Source organism: Salmo trutta, chromosome 21 (assembly GCF_901001165.1).
Source record: "Salmo trutta chromosome 21, fSalTru1.1, whole genome shotgun sequence".
Lineage (NCBI taxonomy): Eukaryota > Metazoa > Chordata > Actinopteri > Salmoniformes > Salmonidae > Salmo > Salmo trutta.
This window is the reverse complement of record NC_042977.1, coordinates 11,696,292-11,717,308: the sequence shown is the minus strand read 5'-3', so window position 1 is coordinate 11,717,308 and position 21,017 is coordinate 11,696,292. Positions and strand designations below refer to the sequence as shown.

The following is a 21,017-nucleotide window of genomic DNA, read 5'->3' as shown; positions in this document are numbered from 1 at the left end:
TCTCACACATTGAAAAGTACTGCTTTCATTTGTCTAATTAGTCCATTGTTTAGTCAGTGTGTTATTTTCTCAGCTGTACTCCAAATTGTATTGGAATCGGAGCGTCTGCGCCTGCAATTTAACATCACGAGCCAACCTGGTCTCAGAGCATTTCATATTATTCTGTAGAAAAAAGACGAGTAGGCAGCCGGTACATTGCAATAAACGTTAGTGAACTTTTAACATAATATATTTACAAAATAATCCATATGGGAACAGTCGGCCGAGTACATCAGGACGCACAACTGCGACTCGTTTTGACTACTAGAGTCTTCGTCAGGCAGCGTTGTGGACGGAAGCTGACGTGTCTCTAGAAATAGAGGTGGGGACAGGTAAATGTCACATGACAAGTAAACTATATGAAAAACACCTGCACCAGTATCACATCAGTGTATAGATAGGCAACATGAGAAATATGAAAAATAAATGCGACATGAAAAATCGTGCACAGGAATGTATACAAAGAATATGCGTAAAGGGATACTCGATCAGGGTTGCCTGTGTAAAAGACAGATTATGCACTGGTGCTTAAAATTCATGGCATAAAAACACACAGGAAGCACACCATGGCGGTAAGCAGAAACTCAGCAGAGCAAGGAATTACACAAAAGGCTACACAGTGCATTCAGAAAGTATTCAGGCCCCTTGACTTTTTTCACATTTGATTACATTACAGCCTTATTCTAAAAATTATTAAATATTTTTTTCCCTCATCAATCTACACACAATACCCCATAATGACAAAGCGAAAACAGGTTTTTAGAATAATTCGCAAAAGTATAAGAAAATGTAATAAAAAAATACATATGGCGATGAGACTTGAAATTGAGTTCAGTTGCATCCTGTTTCCATTGATCATCCTTGAGATGTTTCTACAACTTGATTGGAGTCCACCTGTGGTATATACTGTATTATTGACTGTATGTTTGTTTATTCCATGTTCTCAACTAGCCTACCTGGTATTAAGGTGAAATCAAATAAATAAATAAAATATTTAATCGATTGGACATGATTTGGAAAGGCACACACCTGTCTATATAAGGTCCCACAGTTGACAGTGCATGTCAGAGCAAAAACAAGCCATGAGGTGGAAGGAATTGTCCCTAGAGCTCCGAGACAGGATTGTGTCGAGGCACAGACGTGGGGAAGGGTACCGATACATTTCTGCAGCATTGAAGGTACCCAAGAACACAGTGGCCTCCATCATTCTTAAATGGAATAAGTTTGGAACCACCAAGACTCTTCCTAGAGCTGGCCATCTGGCCAAACTGAGCAATCGGGGGAGAAGGGCCTTGGTCAGGAAGGTGCCCAAGAACCTGATGGTCACTCTGACAGAGCTCCAGAGTTCCTCTGTGGAGATGGGAAAGCCTTCCAGAAGGGCAGCCATCTCTGCAGCCAATCAGGCCTTTATGATAGAGTGGCCAGACAGAAGCCACTCCTCAGTAAATGGCACATGACAGCCCGCTTGGAGTTTGCCAAAAGGGCTGTCATGGAGCAGGTTTTCATCACTCCAAGTGAGCTGTTTAATCCATGGGGAGCAACAGTATCTAGGCGGTGGATCTATTTAGCCTTTTTGTTGTTGTAAGAACCGGTCAAAATCACCCCCTCTATCATTTCTCTGCAATTTCTCTACTGCCCAAAACTTTAGTTAATTGACTGTATGTTGGTGTTGAATAAAGTGGGCTGCTAGAGGGTAGTTCTCGTCCTTGCGTCTAATAGAGCTTTTGTGTTCTATAATCCGTATTCTCAGTGCACGTATGCTCTTCCTGTTGTACAATTTGGAGCAGTGGCACTGGATGGCTTAGATAACTCCTTCGGAAGCACATGTAGTCAGGCTCTTCAGGGTATTGGTTTTTGGATGGTATTATTCTGTAAGCACTCCATTTAGTATGATATGTTACGTTTCATATGATATGTATTAATTTGTGGATGTCAGGCATCCATTTCGTATGATATGTTCCGAATTGCAATTCGTACAATAAGTTGCCAATCGCAATTCGTACAATATTATACGAATTTACCAATAGTATATTTCTGAATTCTAATTTGTTGCTGCTTACACAAATGTTAGCAATTAGGAGTTCATTTTTTGACCCTGCCAAGCAGCACTGCTTGCTTAACCCAGAAGCACCAACATGTCAGAGGAAACAACGTACAGCTGGCAACTGAAGTCAGCGTGCATGCGCCCGGGCCAACACAAGGTGTTGCTAGACACGATGGGACAAGGACATCCCGGCTGGCCAAACCTTCCCCTGACCCAGACACCACTAGGACAATTGTGCACCACCACATGGGTCTCCTGGTCAGGAGACTGGGATTGAACCCAGGTCTGTAGTAGACGCCTCAAGCACTGTGATGCAGTGCCTTAAACCGCTGCACCACTCAAGAGGCCCTAGGAGTTAGGGTAAAGAGTTAGCTACATGCTATGTAGCGAGTAGTTGCAAAGCTGCTAAAGTTGTCCATGATGAGATACGTTCGCGCGTGTTATACACCCACCCTCCTTTCTTGCGTTATCTTAGATTAATTCTGTTTATTTTGAGGAAGTGTATACTGGCTCTGGCGTCTCAAGATGGATAAACTGTACTATTGACGCTTTTGTCTCGTTTTTCAAGCGAAGGGCAAACCAAAGCACGTGGAAGTCTTAAGACCTAAGCTCCCCCTGAAGCTATCTGGTCCCTACAGATCAGGAAATACCAAAAGGGGTAACAGTTATTTTCAGACCAGGCATTGAATATCTATTAGGGGCATAGGCCAACCTCGTTGAATGGAAAGTGGTTTATGGACATCAGACTGGAAAGTGCCTGTCTTACCTGCTGTACATGGGGTCCTGGCCAGGGCATGTAGAGATAACTGCTGTCCAGTCAGGTCTCTTTACTCTATCTCCTTCAGCCCTCTAGAGGAGAGAACACCAGCTTAGGTGTCAAACCGACATGAAAAGGTTGTAGGTTCAAGTCCCACTTGGTCTACCCCCTGAATTCGCTGCAGGATGTTTATGTATAGGCTAGGTCTAGGCTTGGAGTTTGAACAGTCCAATATCTGAGCTTTGTGCCATAATGAAGGCTACTCTATTGCCGCCTGGTTGCATTCTGATGAAGCCACATTCCCTGTGCATTGGTTTCTTATTCTCACCATTGAACCTGCAGAACAGGGAAAATGAATGTACACGTGATTACAGTTATACGTCCATGCAGTATTGCACTGTGACAGAATACAACAAACGCTTTCATTAGGGCAAAATATCATAGTAGGCTAAGCCACCTTGACAGGTGAGTAGGCAGCCTATCCTTGTGTAGAATGATTTTTGTTAGGCCTGCTGTACCATACTCAGCTGTCAGTGGTAGTGAAACTCACAAAGTTAATGACTGGTTGACCCACATGGGATGGGTGCAGAGTCTCGGTGTAGCGGAAAGGTGGAATTGAGGAGAAGGAGCCCTCTCCTGGCTCGTCAGACTGCCAGACCCCGAGAAGCCAGTCCAACGCCAGCAGCGTGGGGTTCAGTTCAGTTATGTGGGAACACAAGGGCTTCATATGAGGACACTATACAGTGCATTCGGAAAGTATTCAGTATGACTTTTTCAGCCCAAAATTACGTTAGTCTTATTCTAAAATGTTTTCAATTATTTTTTCCCCTCATCAATCTACACACAATACCCCATAATGACAAAGCAAAAACTTTTTTTTATAAATGTTTGCTAATTTATAAAAAATAAAAAAATGTAATATTACATTTACATAATTATTCAGACACACACACTGTGTGTCTTCTTGGGCATGACTCCTGTATTTTGGGAGTTTCTTTAGGTGCCTTTTGGCAAACTCCAAGCGGGCTGTCATGTGCCTTTTACTGAGGAGTGGCTTGTCTGGCCACTCTACCATAAAGGCCTGATTGTTGGAGTGCTGCGGAGATGGTCATCCTCTGGAAGGTTCTCCCATCTCCACAGAGGAACTCTGGAGCTCTGTCAGAGTGACCATCGGGTTTCTGGTCAAACTTCTTCCATTTAAGAATGATGGAGCCAACTTTGTTCTTGGGGACCTTCAATGCTGCAGACATTGGTACTCGTTTTTGCTTTGACACAATCCTGTCTCGGAGCTCTACAGACAATTCCTTCAACTTCATGGCTTAGTTTATGCTCTGACATGCACTGTCAACTGTGGAACCTTATATAGACAGACAGGTGTGTGCCTTTTCAAATCATGACCAATCAATTGAATTTACCACAGGTGGACTCCAATCAAGTCGTAGAAACATTGGAAACAGGATGCATCTGCGCTCAATTTCGAGTCTCATTGCAAAGTGTCTGAATACTAATGTAAATTAGGTATTTGTTATTGAATTTTTATACATTTGCAAACATTTCTAAAAACCTGTTTTCACTTTGTCATTGTGGGGTATTGTGTGTAGATTGATGAGGGGGGAAAAACGATTTAATCCATTTTAGAATAAGGCTGTAATGTAAAAATGTTTGGAAAAACTCAAGGGGTCTGAATACTTTCCGAATGCACTGTATGCGTCATTTGCGTAGCCCACCAGTCAACCATGGCACGTAACCTATGAATACAATCATATTGTAATGACCTGACTAGATCATGAAGGAACAATTGTCCAGACAGAGGATGGAGTTAACGAATGGACGGTTTATTAACCCAACTTAACACAGGCTACTGTTTGGCCGTAGCCCACGCCAAATACATGAAAGGTACACTACAAACCAAACGTGACCTTCTCTTGTGAAGCCCAGACGTAAGAGAGAGAACAATGGCTAAACCCGGTCTTAACTTCCAATGCTCCATCCCCCTGCCCAACCCCCCTTCACGCCACTCCGCCAACCACCAGGCTGCCCGGTATCAGAACATTCCAGGCATTCCCGTGATTGGCAGATGGCAGGTTGATTGGCATGACCCCGCGAACACTGGTAAGTACGACACAACCCACTAATAGCCTAACACATAACCCACAACTGTCTGTGCGGGTCGCTACAATATTGAATAAATACACTCGTAGTGTAAGACAAATTTTGCTTGGGCCGTTTGTTATTGATATATTGAATCTAACCTTATACCACCCTACATGAAGAGCAATGTCAGAAGTAATTTATGTTAAAAAAAATGGAAAGGTATATCCACAAGTTAAATTGTATCGAGTTGGTTTGCTGTTGACATTGAAGCTACATCCAGACTCAGAGCAGTTCATTCATTTGCAACTTTGTAGTGATACAATGTTTCACCGTTGGAATTTAGATGTAAAAAATTGTCTAAACGTCAGAATGTTACCATGGTTACTCCATGGATATCAGTCTGAAAGAAGTCACTGTAAAAAAGACGCAAAGTCTCTACAAGCCAGGATGATGAAAGAAATGATATTTAAACAGACTTTACCCGTTGTCCGTGCTGTTGGTCCTTTTGGCGGTAGGAAGTCGAGATAAAATGTGTTTTATGCTTTTATGCCGTTTTTGTGTATAACATGATGTACAAAAATATATATAAGCTGTTTTTAAAGGAAATGCAATAATAAAAACTTTTCCAAAATTATTTAAAAAAATGTATGCACCCCATGAGCTCTCGTCAGGTGAGCTGCAGCGTATTCATTACGCCTACTCTGTTGCTAAACGTTTCTTAAATGGAAGCAAACGGGGAGGGACCTACCTGAATTTGTCCAATATAAATTCTTGTTTTTTCCGTTTTGCAACTGATTACACTCCTGTTATACAGAAATATCCTGTGTGTGTGTGTGTGTGTGTGTGTGTGTGTGTGTGTGTGTGTGTGTGTGTGTGTGTGTGTGTGTGTGTGTGTGTGTGTGTGTGTGTACAATATAGGTTATGCAGTGTTGAATCTGTTCAAGTTTATTTCTATGAGCAACCATTTTCTTATCATGCTGTCTGGAAAAATTATTTGAGATGTGGTCAAATGTGTTGGCACTTACATCATTTGTCTTTTGAAGGCCATTTTTTTCCCTGAATATGCAAGTAACATGGACACAATGCAGAATTGTATATATTTTATTGACTCCTTGAAACATATTTTATATTCTTTCCCTGGAGAGCATTTACCATCTACAATAATTACAAAGTCTCTATTAGAAAAGCAGTTGCAGGTGAATATATGTCGGAATCTGTCTTTTTACATTTGTGCTTCAAATCTCTGGGCTCACAAACACCCGTGATACTACTTTCACAGATTGACACCTTTGTCCATTCATTCCAGGTGTCCTCCATCATGGCCGAATACATGTTTGTTTAGGGTATTAAAAGGCATAATAAACTTTCTTTATGCTTTGCTCTTTTTGCAGTTCTTCAAAGCGTCGGCTAAGGCAGCCAGTGCCATGTCTGCATTGGTCTTCTGGCAGTTGTATCCCATCAGACCCAAGCGCATCACCTGGGGTGAAACAAAATGGTGGACACATCACTGACAGAGCTCACATGAGAAATTCAACCATCAAATAATTGCTCAAGACACCCCAGTATGCAAAATTACATTGAAAAGATAGATGTCAAAATACATATTTTCCGGACGGTGAAAATATGTAATTTACAGACATTGAAAAAATTTGTGTTTCTCTGTCATTGATTCTATGGCAATATTTCAACTGCTATACACTCTCAAGTAAGTGTTGTATCACAATAATAATTTATCATGCCTCTTAATAGAAAATAATAAAAAAGAGGAGCCAACTGAAGATTGCATATGGAGTTGGTTCTCCCTTTGCTGCTATAACAGCCTCCACTATTTTGGGAAGGCATTCCACTAGATGTTGGAACATTGCTGCAGGGACTTGCTTCCAATCAGCCACGAGCATTAGTGAGGTCGGGCACTGATGTTGGCCGATTAGGCCTGGCACGCAGTCCAATTCATTCCAAAGGTGTTTGATGGAGTTGAGATCAAAGCTCTGTGCAGGCCGGCCAGTCAAGTTCTTCCACACCGATCTCGACAAACCATTTCTGTAAGGACCTTGCTTTGTGCATGGGGGCATTGTCATGCTGAAACAGGAAAGGGCCTTCCCCAAACTGTTTCCACAAAGTTGGAAGCACAGAACTGTCTAGAACGTCATTGTATGCTGTAGCGTTAAGATTTCCCTTCACTGGAACTAAGGGGCCTAGTCTGAACCATGAAAAACAGCCCCTGACCATTATTCCTCCTTCACCAAACTTTACAGTTGGCAATATGCATTGGGGCAGGTATCGTTCTCCTGGCATCCTTCGGAACTGCCAGATGGTGAAGCGTGATTCATCACTCCAGAGAACGTGTTTCCACTGCTCCAGAGTCCTATGGAGGCGAGCTTTACACCACTCCAACCGATGCTTGGCATTGCGCATGGTGATCTTAGGCTTGTGTGCGGCTGCTCGGCCGTGGAAACCCATTTCATGAAGCTCCCGATGGACAGTTATTGTGCTGATGTTGCTTCCAGAGGCAGTTTGGAACTCAGTAGGGAGTGTTGCAACCGAGGACAGATGATTTTTACATGCTTCAGCACTCGCCGGTCCCGTTCTGTGAGCTTATGTGGCCTACCACTTCGCGGCTGAGCCGTTGTTGCTCCTAGACGTTTCCACTTCACAGCTCTTTACAGTTGACCGGGGCAGCTCTAGCAGGGCAGAAATTTGACAAACTGACTTGTTGAATGTCAGTGTCAGTGCCTATGTCAGTGCCACGTTGAAAGTCACTGAGCTCATCAGTAAGGCCATTCTAGTACCAATGTTTGTCTATCGAGATTTCATAGATGGGTACTCAATTTTATACACCTGTCAGCAACGGGTGTGGCTGAAATAGCCGAATCCACTAATTTGAAGCGTTGTCCACATACTTTTGTTTATATAGTGCATGTATTATTTCTCCTATCCATCACATGCACTTATGTTAGCTTTTTCAAAAGCTTTAACACAGGCAGCGATAATGTTCAGAATAAACCAACAGACCACTTCAACTACAATAACATTCTGAGTAACGGTTGTTATGACTGTGATATGTTGTTGTTCATCTGTCTTAGTTGGATGCACTGACTGTAAGTCACTCTGGATAAGAGCGTCTGTTGAATGACCTAAATGTAAAACAAAACACTTGCAAAGCATGCTGGGTATAAAATAAAAAAAATATGTTTTATTGTCGGTGCTGTGAAATGTGTTGTTTTTTACAGGGTCAGCCATGGTAGTACAGCGTCAGGAGTTAAGTGCCTTGCTTAAGGACCCATCGACAGATGTTTCACCTTGACAGCTCGGGCATTCAAACCAGCAATCTTTCGGTTAGTGGCCCAACGCTCTAACCGCTAGGCTACCTGTTATTATTCTAATGAGCTCCGCCCCCAAACAAGTACACATTTGGTCAGTGCGGACCTGATCCAAATCATTACAAATCATAGACATCTAGGCTATGTTTCACAAGTTTGAACATCATAGTTTAGCACAGTAGAACACAGTATGGTACGGTACAGGACAGTAAAGTTTTATTCAGTAGAGTACAGTTTAGTTCAGTAGAGTTAATTAGAGTAAAGTACGGTACAATACAGTACACTATACTTTACTGTATTGTACTGCACTCTACTGTACTATACTTTTCTTTACTGTAGTGTAATTTACTGTACTCTGCTGTTCTGTACTGTGCTGTCCAAACTTGTGATATATAAATGTCTATGATTGGTTCAGATCTGAACCAATTATAGATGTCTATGTTTGGACTAATCAAGGCCTGTCCGGATGTCTGTGGATGTTGAAATCAAGGCCGGCCCGGACCAAAAAAAGATTTAGGACCAAAACAGGAAGACCAAAAGACGTTGCCTGATGTCAAATGCTTAGTGGGACAGCCTTGACAACAACAGGGTACTTTCTTCCCTACATTGGTAGTCTAACCATTCAATTTGTTCTACAGACAGGGTTTCAGCTCCCATATCAAATGCAATGGTTAATAAACAGATTCATGTTAGTAGTTATGTATAGGCAATCAGCTAGAACTTTAACATTCCCCTTACACTCACCATGCCAGTGGAGGGCCCCAGGCCCCCAGTCATCTCCATATTGTGGTGCTTCATAATGTACTGCAGCATCTCTCTCCAGTTGTAGCCCTCAGGAATGGCAATGGTGGTGACGGAGGGCAGCCTAAGGTCCTGCATGGACAAAATATCACGGTCCCTCATTTAGACACACCTCTGTGAAATTCAAGACCAAGGAATTGCACCAGCCTTGAAATTGGAGGATGTTAAAAAAAGTGACACTATTATTGTGGAATGTAAATTGTTGGTCGACAGTCTGTCCGAAACGGCACTCTATTCCACACTGCACTACTTCGTATGCAAATAGCATCTGGACAAAAGTAGTGCACCGAATAGGGAATAGGGTGCGATTTCAGATGCATGGCAAGTCTTTTACCTTGTTCTGGATGAATAGCTTGAGCCCCATGTCTTCCAGGCCCTTCCAGAGGTACCCTGCCACCTCCCTGTGGTGCCTCCAGGACTCCTCCAGCCCCTGCGGGAAGACAAAGACTAGGTACTGATGGGACAGGCACAGTAAGCCTGAAATTGGTCCAAAACTGCTAGTAAATACATTTTATAGATTTAATAGAGAATTAGAAGCAATGTTCAAAGTAATCAGCTAATAGGACTGCATCATAATAAACATAAACACGGTTTATTCATTAAGGTTATTATTCCATTATGGAGAGCTCAGTGCACCTCATGGAGGGCTCAGTGAATCATATGTGCTTACCGTAAAAATGTTATTAATAGCCTGCCATTTATTTGCTTAAATCACTGAACACAACAGGCACTTACTAGAGACATGCTTCTATTTGAGCAAGGTATCTATTTCCTTAATGCACACAGCTTTTGCTAATTTGCATAGTTAATTGTTTAATCCCAGCATTCACTTCCAACATTTTAATACATTTCTTAATTTCCCGCACTGCGTTATCATTTACACACTTTCACATTTAACCTCAGCAAGAAAAGAAACATCCTTTTTTCAGGACCCTGCCTTTCAAAGATAATTTGTCAATGAACCATTAACAATTAATGAACATGCATGCACCTGTGGAACGGTCGTTATGACACTAACAACTTACAGACGGTAGGCAATTAAGGTCACAGTTATGAAAACTTAGGACACTATAGAGGCCTTTCTACTGACTCTGAAAAGCACTAAAAGAAAGATGCCCAGGGTCCCTGCTCATCTGCGTGAACGTGCCTTAGTCATGCTGCAAGGAGGCATGAGGACTGCAGATGTGGCCAGGGCAATAAATTGCAATGTCCGTACTGTGAGACGCCTAAGACAGTGCTACAGGGAGACAGGACGGACAGCTGATCGTCCTCGCAGTGACAGACCACGTGTAACAACACCTACACAGGATTGGTACATCCGAACATCACATCTGCGTGACAGGTACAGGATGGCAACAACAACTGCCCGAGTTACACCAGGAACGCACAATCCCTCCATCAGTGCTCAGACTGTCCGCAATAGGCTGAGAGAGGCTGGACTGAGGGCTTGTAGGCCTGTTGTGAGGCAGGTCCTCACCAGACATCACTGGCAACAACGTCGCCTATGGGTACAAACCCACCGTCGCTGGACCAGACAGGACTGTCAAAAAGTGCTCTTCACTGACGAGTCACGGTTTTGTCTCACCATGGGTGATGGTCGGATTTGCGTTTATCTTCGAAGGAATGAGCGTTACACCGAGGCCTGTACTCTGGAGCAGGATTGATTTGGAGATGGAGGGTCCGTTATGGTCTGGGGCAGTGTGTCACGGCCTCATCGGACTGAGCTTGTTGTCATTGCAGGCAATCTCAACGCTGTGCGTTACAGGGAAGACATCCTCCTCCGTCATGTGGCACCCTTCCTGCAGGCTCATCCTGACATGACCCTCCAGCATGACAATGCCACCAGCCATACTGCTCGTTCTGTGCGTGATTTCCTGCAAGACAGGAATGTCAGTGTTCTGCCATGGCCAGCGAAGAGCCCGGATCTCAATCCCATTGAGCACGTCTGGGACCTGTTGGATTGGAGGGTGAGGACTAAGGCCATTCCCCCCAGAAATGTCCGGGAACTTGCAGGCGCCTTGGTGGAAGAGTGGGGTAACATCTCACAGCATGAACTAGCAAATCTGGTGCAGTCCATGAGGAGGAGATGCACTGCAGCACTTAATGCAGCTGGTGACCACACCAGATACTGACTGTTACTTTTGATTTTGACCCCCCCCTTTGTTCGGGGACACATTATTCAATTTCTGTTAGTCACATGTCTCTGTGGAACTTGTTCAGTTTATGTTTCAGTTGTTGAATCTTGTTATGTTCATAGAAATATTTACACATGTTAAGTTTGCTGAAAATAAACGCAGTTGACAGTGAGAGGACGTTTCTTTTTTTGCTGAGTTTATTTTGTCTTAGTATGCTTCTATAAAAAAATAAAAACCATTGACAATAATTATTCTCCTCTTTGACTGGGCATTTGTCAGTTTTTACTTTTGCCACTAGAGGACAACCAGACGATTTCTGGGGGCCTGTACTCCCGAAGTTGAATGTTTTTGTGCTTGCCAGTTAGCTAGCAGTTCTCAGTTGTTAGCAGCCAATGGCTGGCAGTTTCTTATTGGCGATAAAAACGGATTGGAGTCATTACTGAATTATTTAATGTATCAAATTAATCCTTGTAAACAAGAAATAGTAATTCATGATAACCTCCTAAACAAATCATTTGGACCCAGCGTTTATTTGAAGCAGGCGTTTATTTCCTGAAATGTGTGCCATTGCCCGGCTATTAAAAGGGACAGGCGGCTATCTGAGACTCAGCATTTAATTGAAGTTTTACGGTAGTCCAGGTTTACAAGCCTATGAAGAACATGTTGCACGAAACAAATCTTCTGGGCAAGCTAATTCGCACAGAGCTCAGAGGAGAGACCATACAGCTGCACCGGTCCCTAAATCAAGTCTGCAGGCCATTAACATGGACAGGGCCATGGCAGATCTTCTGAACCGACCCATTCACATGGAGGTCATGGGGGAGAGCTAGCAAGAACCCCTACCATACAGGACAACGGTGAACATGACAACCTAACATCTTAAAGAGGTAAAATGACATAACTGCCATTCTAGTCAAACAGCATCTTTCTGCCTTGCCACAGAAGATCACTGTGTTTGTTGAAGATCCCATGCAGTACAGATCTTTATCAGATCATATGAACATGTCATTGAAAGTAGAACAGAATGTGCTAAGGACAGGCTGTACTTTCTTGAGAGGTACACTAGGGGACAGCCTAGGAGCTGTCAGCATATGGCTCATGACAGAGGCTACCCAAGAGCTAAGAAACTGCTCAAAGAGAATTTTGGTAATGAATATCAGATAGCGTCTGCATTAATGGAGTAGGCCCTTGGCTGGTTAACCGTCAAGGCTGAAGGCCCCAAAGCACTGCAGGCCTTTGCTTTATGTCTCAGAGGGTGCTGAAATGCTATGGAGGAAATAGATTACATGCAGGAGCGGGATCTTGCATCAAGCATGATAGTACTTGTCATGAAACTTCCATACAAGCTAAGAGAAAGGTGGAGGTCCACTGCCTGTGACCTACAATAGCGACGGAGCAGCTGAGGCAAAATGCAGTGACCTAGTTCAGTTCATTAAAAAACAAGTCAAGACACAGTATTTACTGACCCTGTGTTTGGTAACATTCAAGACACAAGTGTCAACCGTGACAGAGGTAACATCAAATACAACCTTGCTAAACCCATAGACCACAAGTACACCTTTGCCACCACTGTAGCAACCGCTGAGTCAGGGTTCAAGCAACAACCACAACAGACCCAGGTGAATAGAAGCTTATAAACCCCATGTTAATCTGTCTGTACTGCAGTGGAACTGTGGCCATTACTAAAGGAAGTTGCACAGGGAGAAGATACATTTTCTAAAGGAGAAAGGCATCTGCTTTTGTTGTCTGACCAAGGGTCACATGAGCAGAGACTGTAGTAGGCGTCTCATATGTGTGCAACTAAGTCCACCTTCGTGTGCTTCATATGGAGCTACAGAAAAGAGGACCAGGAATATTGAGTCAGTGAAGAGAGGTTTGTTCTATCCATCATACCGGTTCATGTGAAATCCAGCAAAGGAAACAAGGTATTGCTAACATATGCATTCTTAGACCCAGGTAGCTCAGCAACATTCTGCACCGACAAGCTGGCTCAGCAGCTGAATGTTACAGGAACAAGAAGGAACGTCCTGCTGTGTACCATGGGTCAGGAAAGGCCTGTCACAGGTGAGTGGGCTTGACACCAACAAGTTCATTAATAAACTACCTGAAGTTTACACTCACAAAAACCTACCAGTGACAAAGGAAAACATTGCCAGACAAGATAAGCTGTCCAAGTGGCCATATCTGGGAGAGGTTCAGCTGTCACATACATGCTGACATTAGATTGCTAATAGGAACAAATGCATCACAAGTAATGGACCCCTGGCAGGTGATCCAAAGTCAAGTAGAAGGCCCGTATGCTGTCAAGACCCTACTAGGATTGGGTTCACTTAGAGAATGCAGTGACCAACGTGACACACAGGTACCGGATGCAGCCAATGGGATCTCCTTGATCAACCAGCAGGACCCGACTAGCCACTGTGACACTGATTTCAGTGAGAAGGTGGAGAAGTCTCAAAGGTCAGAGCACAGCAAGTTTGCCATCTGAGGTGGCGAAACAGAGTGCATCAGCTAAAGCTACAAATGATGTAACACCCCATGTCATACACCCACACATTTTGGCTCTTTTCTAAACATGTTTTGATAATTGTTGTTGCCTCACGTTACATACAATAAGGGGCCGGTATGTAAGAGCCAAATAGCAGGTTTTGTTATTTGTATAAATTAGAATTATATTATTGTTTATATGCCATTCTGATTGTTTGTCATATTGTTTGACTGATATTAATCATGTGTACGTGTCTATGCCTCCCTCTGCAGGCTGGAGATGGCTTCAATAGTCATGGGCACAGAGGCCTGCTGGGATTAGCTGGCTGGAGCCCATACCGTCTTTTGACCGCGCTTCCTTTGTCTTTGTGATATTGTTCGATTGTTTGATCCAAGAATTCTTAAGTTATAGCTTAAATATCATATTTTGATGAACGTTTGGCAACATTTTGTAGCCAAGATATGGAATAAATGTAACTTTATTTTTTACTGAAAACAACCTGTGGACATTGGATTTTTGGATTCATGGACTACACACGTCAGGAACGAATAGTCAGCTCATTCTCCACTGTGGCTATAAGAAAAAGAAAATAGGGTTTTAAAATGGATAGAAATAGCCACTACACCTTCTCAGCAAAAATAGCAAGACTTTCCCTCAGGGAAAAGAACCCCAACACTGGTCCTGTATGGTGGTATCTGAAACGGGGCAAAACGAAAGATTGTAATTAAGGTATTATTATTTCACCTGGTTAGGATGGGATATTTTCTCATAACAAAGTACTGTTCAGTGAGAATACTGTAGACTTACAGTCTGGCTGGTTGACCATCATTTCCCCAATAGTTAGACAAGTGGGCCATGTCAAAGAGGTAGGACACTGGTTTGGTTTTCCTGTTGAACATCTTCTGGCTGTGTGTGGGGGTGGGGGTGTGGGGGGGGGTTCAATAGGGAGTGTGTAAAGTCCACATTTCTCCAAATTCAAACATTCATTTGGTCTCCGTTCAATCATTCCCTCTCTTTCTTCCCTCTCTCACTCACACACACACACAAACCCTCACCATGCTCTTTCGTTGAAGGAGATGGGTGCTGTGCCAGGAGGTGCATTCAATGCCTTTTGAGAGCCAGTATACAGGATGTCAATATCTACAAAGACAAGAAAACGATGACATCCTACACCCATACACAAAGGCAGACAGACTGAAAATGACATAGGTGTCTGAAGCCATCTTACTCTGCTGGTCCATGAAAATAGGCGACGCCCCAAGAGATGCGACAGCATCTACAAGAAACAGGGTATTGTGTCTGAGGAGAGAGACGAGAGAGGAATTTAGGCCTTGGATTTGAAGCCGCTGTCATCATCGTGTGAACTGAGAGAAATACAGTGGAGATATAGGGCAGTATGTTTTGAGATGGAGCGGAGTCTCACTTGCGGCAGAGGTCTCCAATGCCGTCGACAGGGTGGGCGAGGCCAGCAGAGGACTCTCCATGTGTGAGGAAGAACAGAACGGGCTTGTGTTTGGCCAGGGCCTATCGATAGACAGGAGATAGGCAGTCATAAACAAAATACTTTTGGCACTAAATGCCCTCCATAGTTACTCAAGCCCTTGCCATGTTGACTATATTAACTTAATATATAGGCTATATGACTGCAATCAGGGCAGGCTCTAGCCTTTTGGGGGCCATAAGTGATATTTGGTTGGGGGGCCAACCCACCAAGTGGACACATTTTTTTTGTGGCAGCCTCTCTTGTAGGTGGAGAAAAAATATAAGAATAGAATATGTTTCTAAACACTTCTACATTCATGTGGATGCTACTATGATTACGGATTGTCCTGAATTAATCATGAGTAATGATGAGTGAGAAAGTTATAGATGCACAAATATCATACCCCCAAGACACCTGTCACCATTACAATAACGGGATTTTTTGGGGGGCGTATGACATTTATGCCTCCGTAACTTTCTCACTCATCATTATTCACGAATCATTCAGGATTGTCTGTAATCCTGGTAGCATCCACATTAATGTAGATGTGTTTAGAAATATTATATTCTTATTTACAATAACAGTGACTCCAAAATGACACACTACATTATTTACCATTCATTTGTATTGGGTACAAAATTATCTGAAACAACCAAAACAAACAGCAATCGCATCCAACATGTTTGTAGAGTTATAAGCTTGATGTAATCATTGCGTGCTAGGAATATGGGACCAAATACTAAACGTTTGACTACTTTAATACACACAAGTGTAATTTCTACAGTGGTGGAAAAAGTACACAATATTCATACTTGAGTAAAAGTAAAGATACCTTAACAGAAAATGACTTAAGTGAAAGTCACCAAGTAAAATTCTACTTGAGTAAAAGTCTAAAAGTATTTGGTTTTAAATATACTTACACTACCGTTCAAAGGTTTGGGGTGACTTAGAAATGTCCTTGTTTTTGAAAGAAAAGCAAATTTTTTTGTCCATTAAAATAACATGAAATTGATCAGAAATACAGTGTAGACACTGTTAATGTTGTAAATGACTATTGTAGCTGGAAACAGCTGATTTTTTATGGAATATCTACATAGGTGTACAGAGGTCCATTATCAGCAACCATCACTCCTGTGTTCCAATGGCACGTTGTGTTAGCTAATCCAAGTTTATCATTTTAAAAGGCTAATTGATCATTAGAAAACCCTTTTGCAATAATGTTAGCACAGCTGAAAACTGTTGTTCTGATTAAAGAAGCAATAAAACTGGCCTTCTTTAGACTAGTTGAGTATCTGGAGCATCAGCATTTGTGGGTTCAATTACAGGCTCAAAATGGCCAGAAACAAAGACCTTTCTTCTGAAACTCATCAGTCTATTCTTGTTCTGAGAAATGAAGGCTATTCCATTCGAGAAATTGCCAAGAAACTGAAAATCTCGTACAACGCTGTCTACTACTCCCTTCACCAAAAAATGTGTCACTGTCCAAATATTTTTGGGGCTCACTGTATAAGTAGAGGTGAGGGTTGGTGACCTTGAAGTTGCCGAGGAGCCTGTATTGAAACCTGTATTGAAAAATCTCTATGTGAATGCTGCTTTGGTCGGCCTAATGTATTAACAGACAATTACCTTTTCAATTTCTTCATTGCTGAAAACTCCACCCGGTGCTTTTACCATGATGTGAACATTGGCACCTGGAATAAAGCCAGATGAAAGTCTAATATCCGGACAAAACAGATGTATACAAGACCATAAACAATGTTCTCAAATTACATCAACTCGCAAACACTGGTCTTGTTTCGAGACCGCTGAACTCGTGAGTAAAACCGTGCGTAAAACATACCCATTCTCTCGGCGATTTCAGCCACGCGCTCTCCCCATATTCCATTGACAGCCACGAGCACGCTCTCCCCGGGTTCTACCGTGTTGAAGACGGCGCACTCCATGGCTGCGTGTCCGGAGCCGCTCATCGCTATCGTCATGTTGTTCTGTGTCTGAAAAGCGTACTGGATCCCCTTCTTGATGTCGTTCATGATCTACAAGCAACGTGTCAAAACTGTTGAACAAAACAGTTGTAGTTCTAGACCTACATAGATTCATTGTGAGTGGTTCATTAAATCCATTGTCAAATGTTGATAGATCAGTTGTGAAGGGTAAAATGTGTCAAAATGTTTATTTGACGCATTCACAATTACGCATGAGACTTGTTTTGATAATTCCATAAATTGTAAAAAAAAAAAAAAAAAAAAAATTTGAATATTTTAATTCACATCTCAATTTAGAAATAATAAATTATATCCTAAATGTGTTCCTTCATATTGACCATGAATTTATAGGCGCACTGAGTAGTCTATAAATAACAGAACTGCTGGATAATGAAACCCGTCTTGCGGTGCCAAAAAGTAAAAAATAGTTATCAAACAATGAACTTATCAGCAATAGGGGTTACACATTTACCTCGTACATTTCTGGGTGCATATGGCCGATAATTCCCCTACCACCTGCGGCTAAAACGCGGGGCGGCACGTTGGACGGTCCTGGTCCGAACAGGTAGCGGAAAGGAACCTCGAGCGGCCGGAGCATGCACTCCGGGGGCGGGATGGTCACCGAGGACATGGCACGGTCAAGGCGCGGCTGGAGAGGCGCGCTCATCGGGAGCAGTGGTACCTCCACAGCCGCCTTTTGCGCCAGCAGCGCTCCCCTGCGAAACAAAGTCCGCTGCATCATCGTTAGCTCCTCGCTTCGGTGTTTACGACGACTGTGACTTGCACTGACAGACAGAGGGACTGGAGTTGACTTCGGGTTTTGGTGAAGATTTAAAACAAACAGGTCTTTGACCTCTTGGGCACCGAGCGGTGTGCGTCACGTCATGGACAAAACTGCACAGAGGTGGAATTGGCTCAAATGTTCTATATTATATTGTCAACCATCAACTGTTAAAGATTGTTCACTTTAACATACTTTTTAACATTATCGACCAATTATTAATGAGAGCATGTGATTCTCATGACCATATTCATGTGAAGGCATATGTTTCCTAGTTTGAATGGGTGAAGTTGTAGAGGGGGTTTATACTATTACCAATATTTGCTCATTTGTTAAGAGGCAATGGAATGCCTTTATTGGTAATTAGAGGCTATTTTACATGTGAAATGGTTTCTCCTTGGTCATGACATTAGAAGTTAGGCCTAACTGAACGTTCTCTCAAACACCTGTTGTATGGAATATTTTGGGAACTCATTTGTGCTATACAATGTTCACTAAATATCCATTTATCAATTGAAACATCAAGAAGCATAATGAAATGTATTTCAAATACGCATAGTATGAAGAACTTACTAGCGTGTCTACCATGAGAAAAGTGAAGACTTGCGCTTGGCACAGTTTGGAAATAGGCATGCTTGGATCCAGTTGAGTTTGGTTTTGAGTTGTTGCAGGGGGTGTATGCTCTGTTGATCTTTTCCACCCCTTGTTCTGCATTCGCTCAGGATTTTAGAGGAGTCTACCCTTTTTAAGTGAGAGGATTGGCTGAACAGAGGACAAACAAAGAGGCATGTGCCTACACACACATGCGATAGAGAGAGTGCACATTCACTTTCATGTGTACCAAATTAAATCAATATTTCACTCGTCTGTCTAGAGCCCTTTCCTCGAAAAGTGAGTTAACACAGGCTTTTGTGGTTAATGGATCATTATTTAAAATGGAATTTGAGTTGGTCATAATTGAAAAACAACCTACAGTAACATTTCCCACTGATTCCTGTGTCAAGAAAAAGTCATAGAACAACTTTATTCAGCTTATACTCAAAATCAAATGTGTTAATTCATTCATTCGTTGTATAAAGCAGAGGCTTGCTAGCTGTAAGCTGCTCTTTCAGTGAAGAAAAGCTCTACGTTACAGAGAGAACTTCGTTCGGTTCCAACCAAACAACAAGCTTCAAGGCAATGTATAAGGCCTTATTATATATGCAATGGTTCAAGTATGATAATAATATTCAGCTAGGAACTCACTTAATGAAGGCCACAAAAATGACAATGAAGGAATTCAACAACCATGTTTCTGTCACTAACAAATACAGTCATGGGTGGTAACTCTTTAATTCAATCGAAAAGACAAGGTACACTGGGAAATTATTGGAGGCGTGGCTTAGTGAAGACATTACATTTAAGTACAGTTTACTAAAAAAACTGCATTTGTATTACGCATATGAAGGTAGTACTGCTGTATTCAGCTATTTAAGTTTCTTAACTTTTTTTTAGGCAATCGGTTTCCTCAAAATGTTTGAGTAGCCATAACTTATCCAGTTTTACAGTATAGAATGCGTGGTTTGGAAGGCAACATCAGGCCTCAAGAAAGGTTGCAAAACTCTACAAATATTTTTACAGTAATCTTCCAACCAGGGTTTCTGGAAAACTTACTAGAATTCTGCAACCCTAACGGTTCACATTACGTTGGCTTGCAAAGGGATGAGCAATTCCTATTGGAATCTAGCCAGCATTAGGCTAGCCAACAGTTGACATTTGTATTCACCCGTAACCTGCATTCATACTGACTGCCAAGGTTAATTAAGAAGAGTGGGCAAAAACTACCTAAGACATTTAAACTGGAACAACCATTTCAGTAACAGGTGCAAAACTACAATGATTGGATTAGTTTAGAAACAATTATATATATTTTTATAGCATAATATTTAATTAATCAATCAATGTACATGCAAAAACACAGATATGAAAAACAATTGTAAAAAAAATATATCTGTAGTAGAGAATGCTGGGAATAAAGGTCATTCGTTATCACAACTTACAAAAATAGAGTTGGTGTCACTCTCATTTACACTAAACAAAAATATAAACGCAGAATGCAACACTTTCAAAGATTTTACTGAGTTAAACTGAGTTACAGGTCAAAGAAGGAAATCAGTCAATTTAAATAAATTAAGCCCTAATCTATGGATTTCACATGACTAGGCAGGGGTGCAGCCATGGGGTTGCACATTTACCTCGTACATTTCTGGGTGCGAATGGCCGATAATTGCCCTACCACCTGCGGCTAACACGCGGGGCGGCATGTTGGACGGTCCTGGTCCGAACAGGTAGTGGAAAGAAACCTCTAAGCAGCCGGAGCATGCACTCCGCATTGTGTTGTGTGACAAAACTGCACATTTTCGAGTGGCCTGTTATTGTCCCCAGCACAAGGTGCCTTTGTGTAATGATTATGCTGTTTAGTCAGCTTCTTGATAACCCACACCTGTCAGGTGGATGGATTATCTTGGCAAAGGAGAAATACTCACTAACAGGGATGTTAACAATTTTGTGCACAAAATTTGAGAGTACGTGCGTATGGAACATTTCTGGGATCTTTTATTTCAGCTCATGAACATTAGGACCAACACTTTACATGTTGCCTTAGTTTATTTTTAGTATAGATTTGAGTCAGTATCACATAAATATTTTAAGTAATAATGACTTTTCATTGACTTTGAGTACAGTGAAGTCATTCAGGATGGGAGTTTTGACCAACTTGTCGACTTAAAGGAGTTCAAGGAAGGAAGGAGTAAGTTAAATTAAAGGGGTTACTTGAAGGAGTACTATAATATACATTTGATTCACATCATAAATTGATCGATTGAATGAGAATACAATGTGACAGCCAGAACTCTATTTTGAGAAATCCATGCAGAAACACATGTAATAGGTATAACAATATACCATCCATTGTGAATGAATGTGTAGTGGACAGGATTAATAATTTAGAATTTTCCTCGCTTGATGAAACAAAGTTGTGAGTCGCTCGAAGTAGGGGGCAGTTCAATTGGCTTTGTCCAGTCTGGTTTAGCTACTATGTTACAACAGGATCTT

At 42.0% G+C, this 21,017-nt stretch overlaps 1 protein-coding gene across 2 annotated transcripts; it reads right to left on the bottom strand.

Moving 5' to 3' along the window:
• Positions 1 to 6,019: 6,019 nt before the first annotated feature.
• On the bottom strand, positions 6,020 to 20,182 carry agxtb (alanine--glyoxylate and serine--pyruvate aminotransferase b). 2 transcript variants are annotated; one of them, XM_029704266.1, is made up of 11 exons: positions 20,159 to 20,182; positions 17,002 to 17,194; positions 16,788 to 16,852; positions 15,102 to 15,202; positions 14,907 to 14,977; positions 14,734 to 14,818; positions 14,486 to 14,584; positions 14,304 to 14,373; positions 9,390 to 9,485; positions 8,999 to 9,127; positions 6,020 to 6,411 (listed from the first exon to the last, which is right to left on the bottom strand). In XM_029704266.1, the coding sequence occupies exons 1-11, from the start codon at positions 20,165 to 20,167 to the stop codon at positions 6,304 to 6,306; spliced, it is 1,026 nt and encodes a 341-aa protein (XP_029560126.1). In that variant the 5' UTR covers positions 20,168 to 20,182; the 3' UTR covers positions 6,020 to 6,303. The 2 variants fall into 2 exon arrangements, with proteins under 2 accessions (XP_029560126.1, XP_029560125.1); XM_029704265.1 differs by lacking the exon at positions 20,159 to 20,182 and adding an exon at positions 17,616 to 17,951.
• Between the last annotated feature and the right edge of the window lie 835 nt (positions 20,183 to 21,017).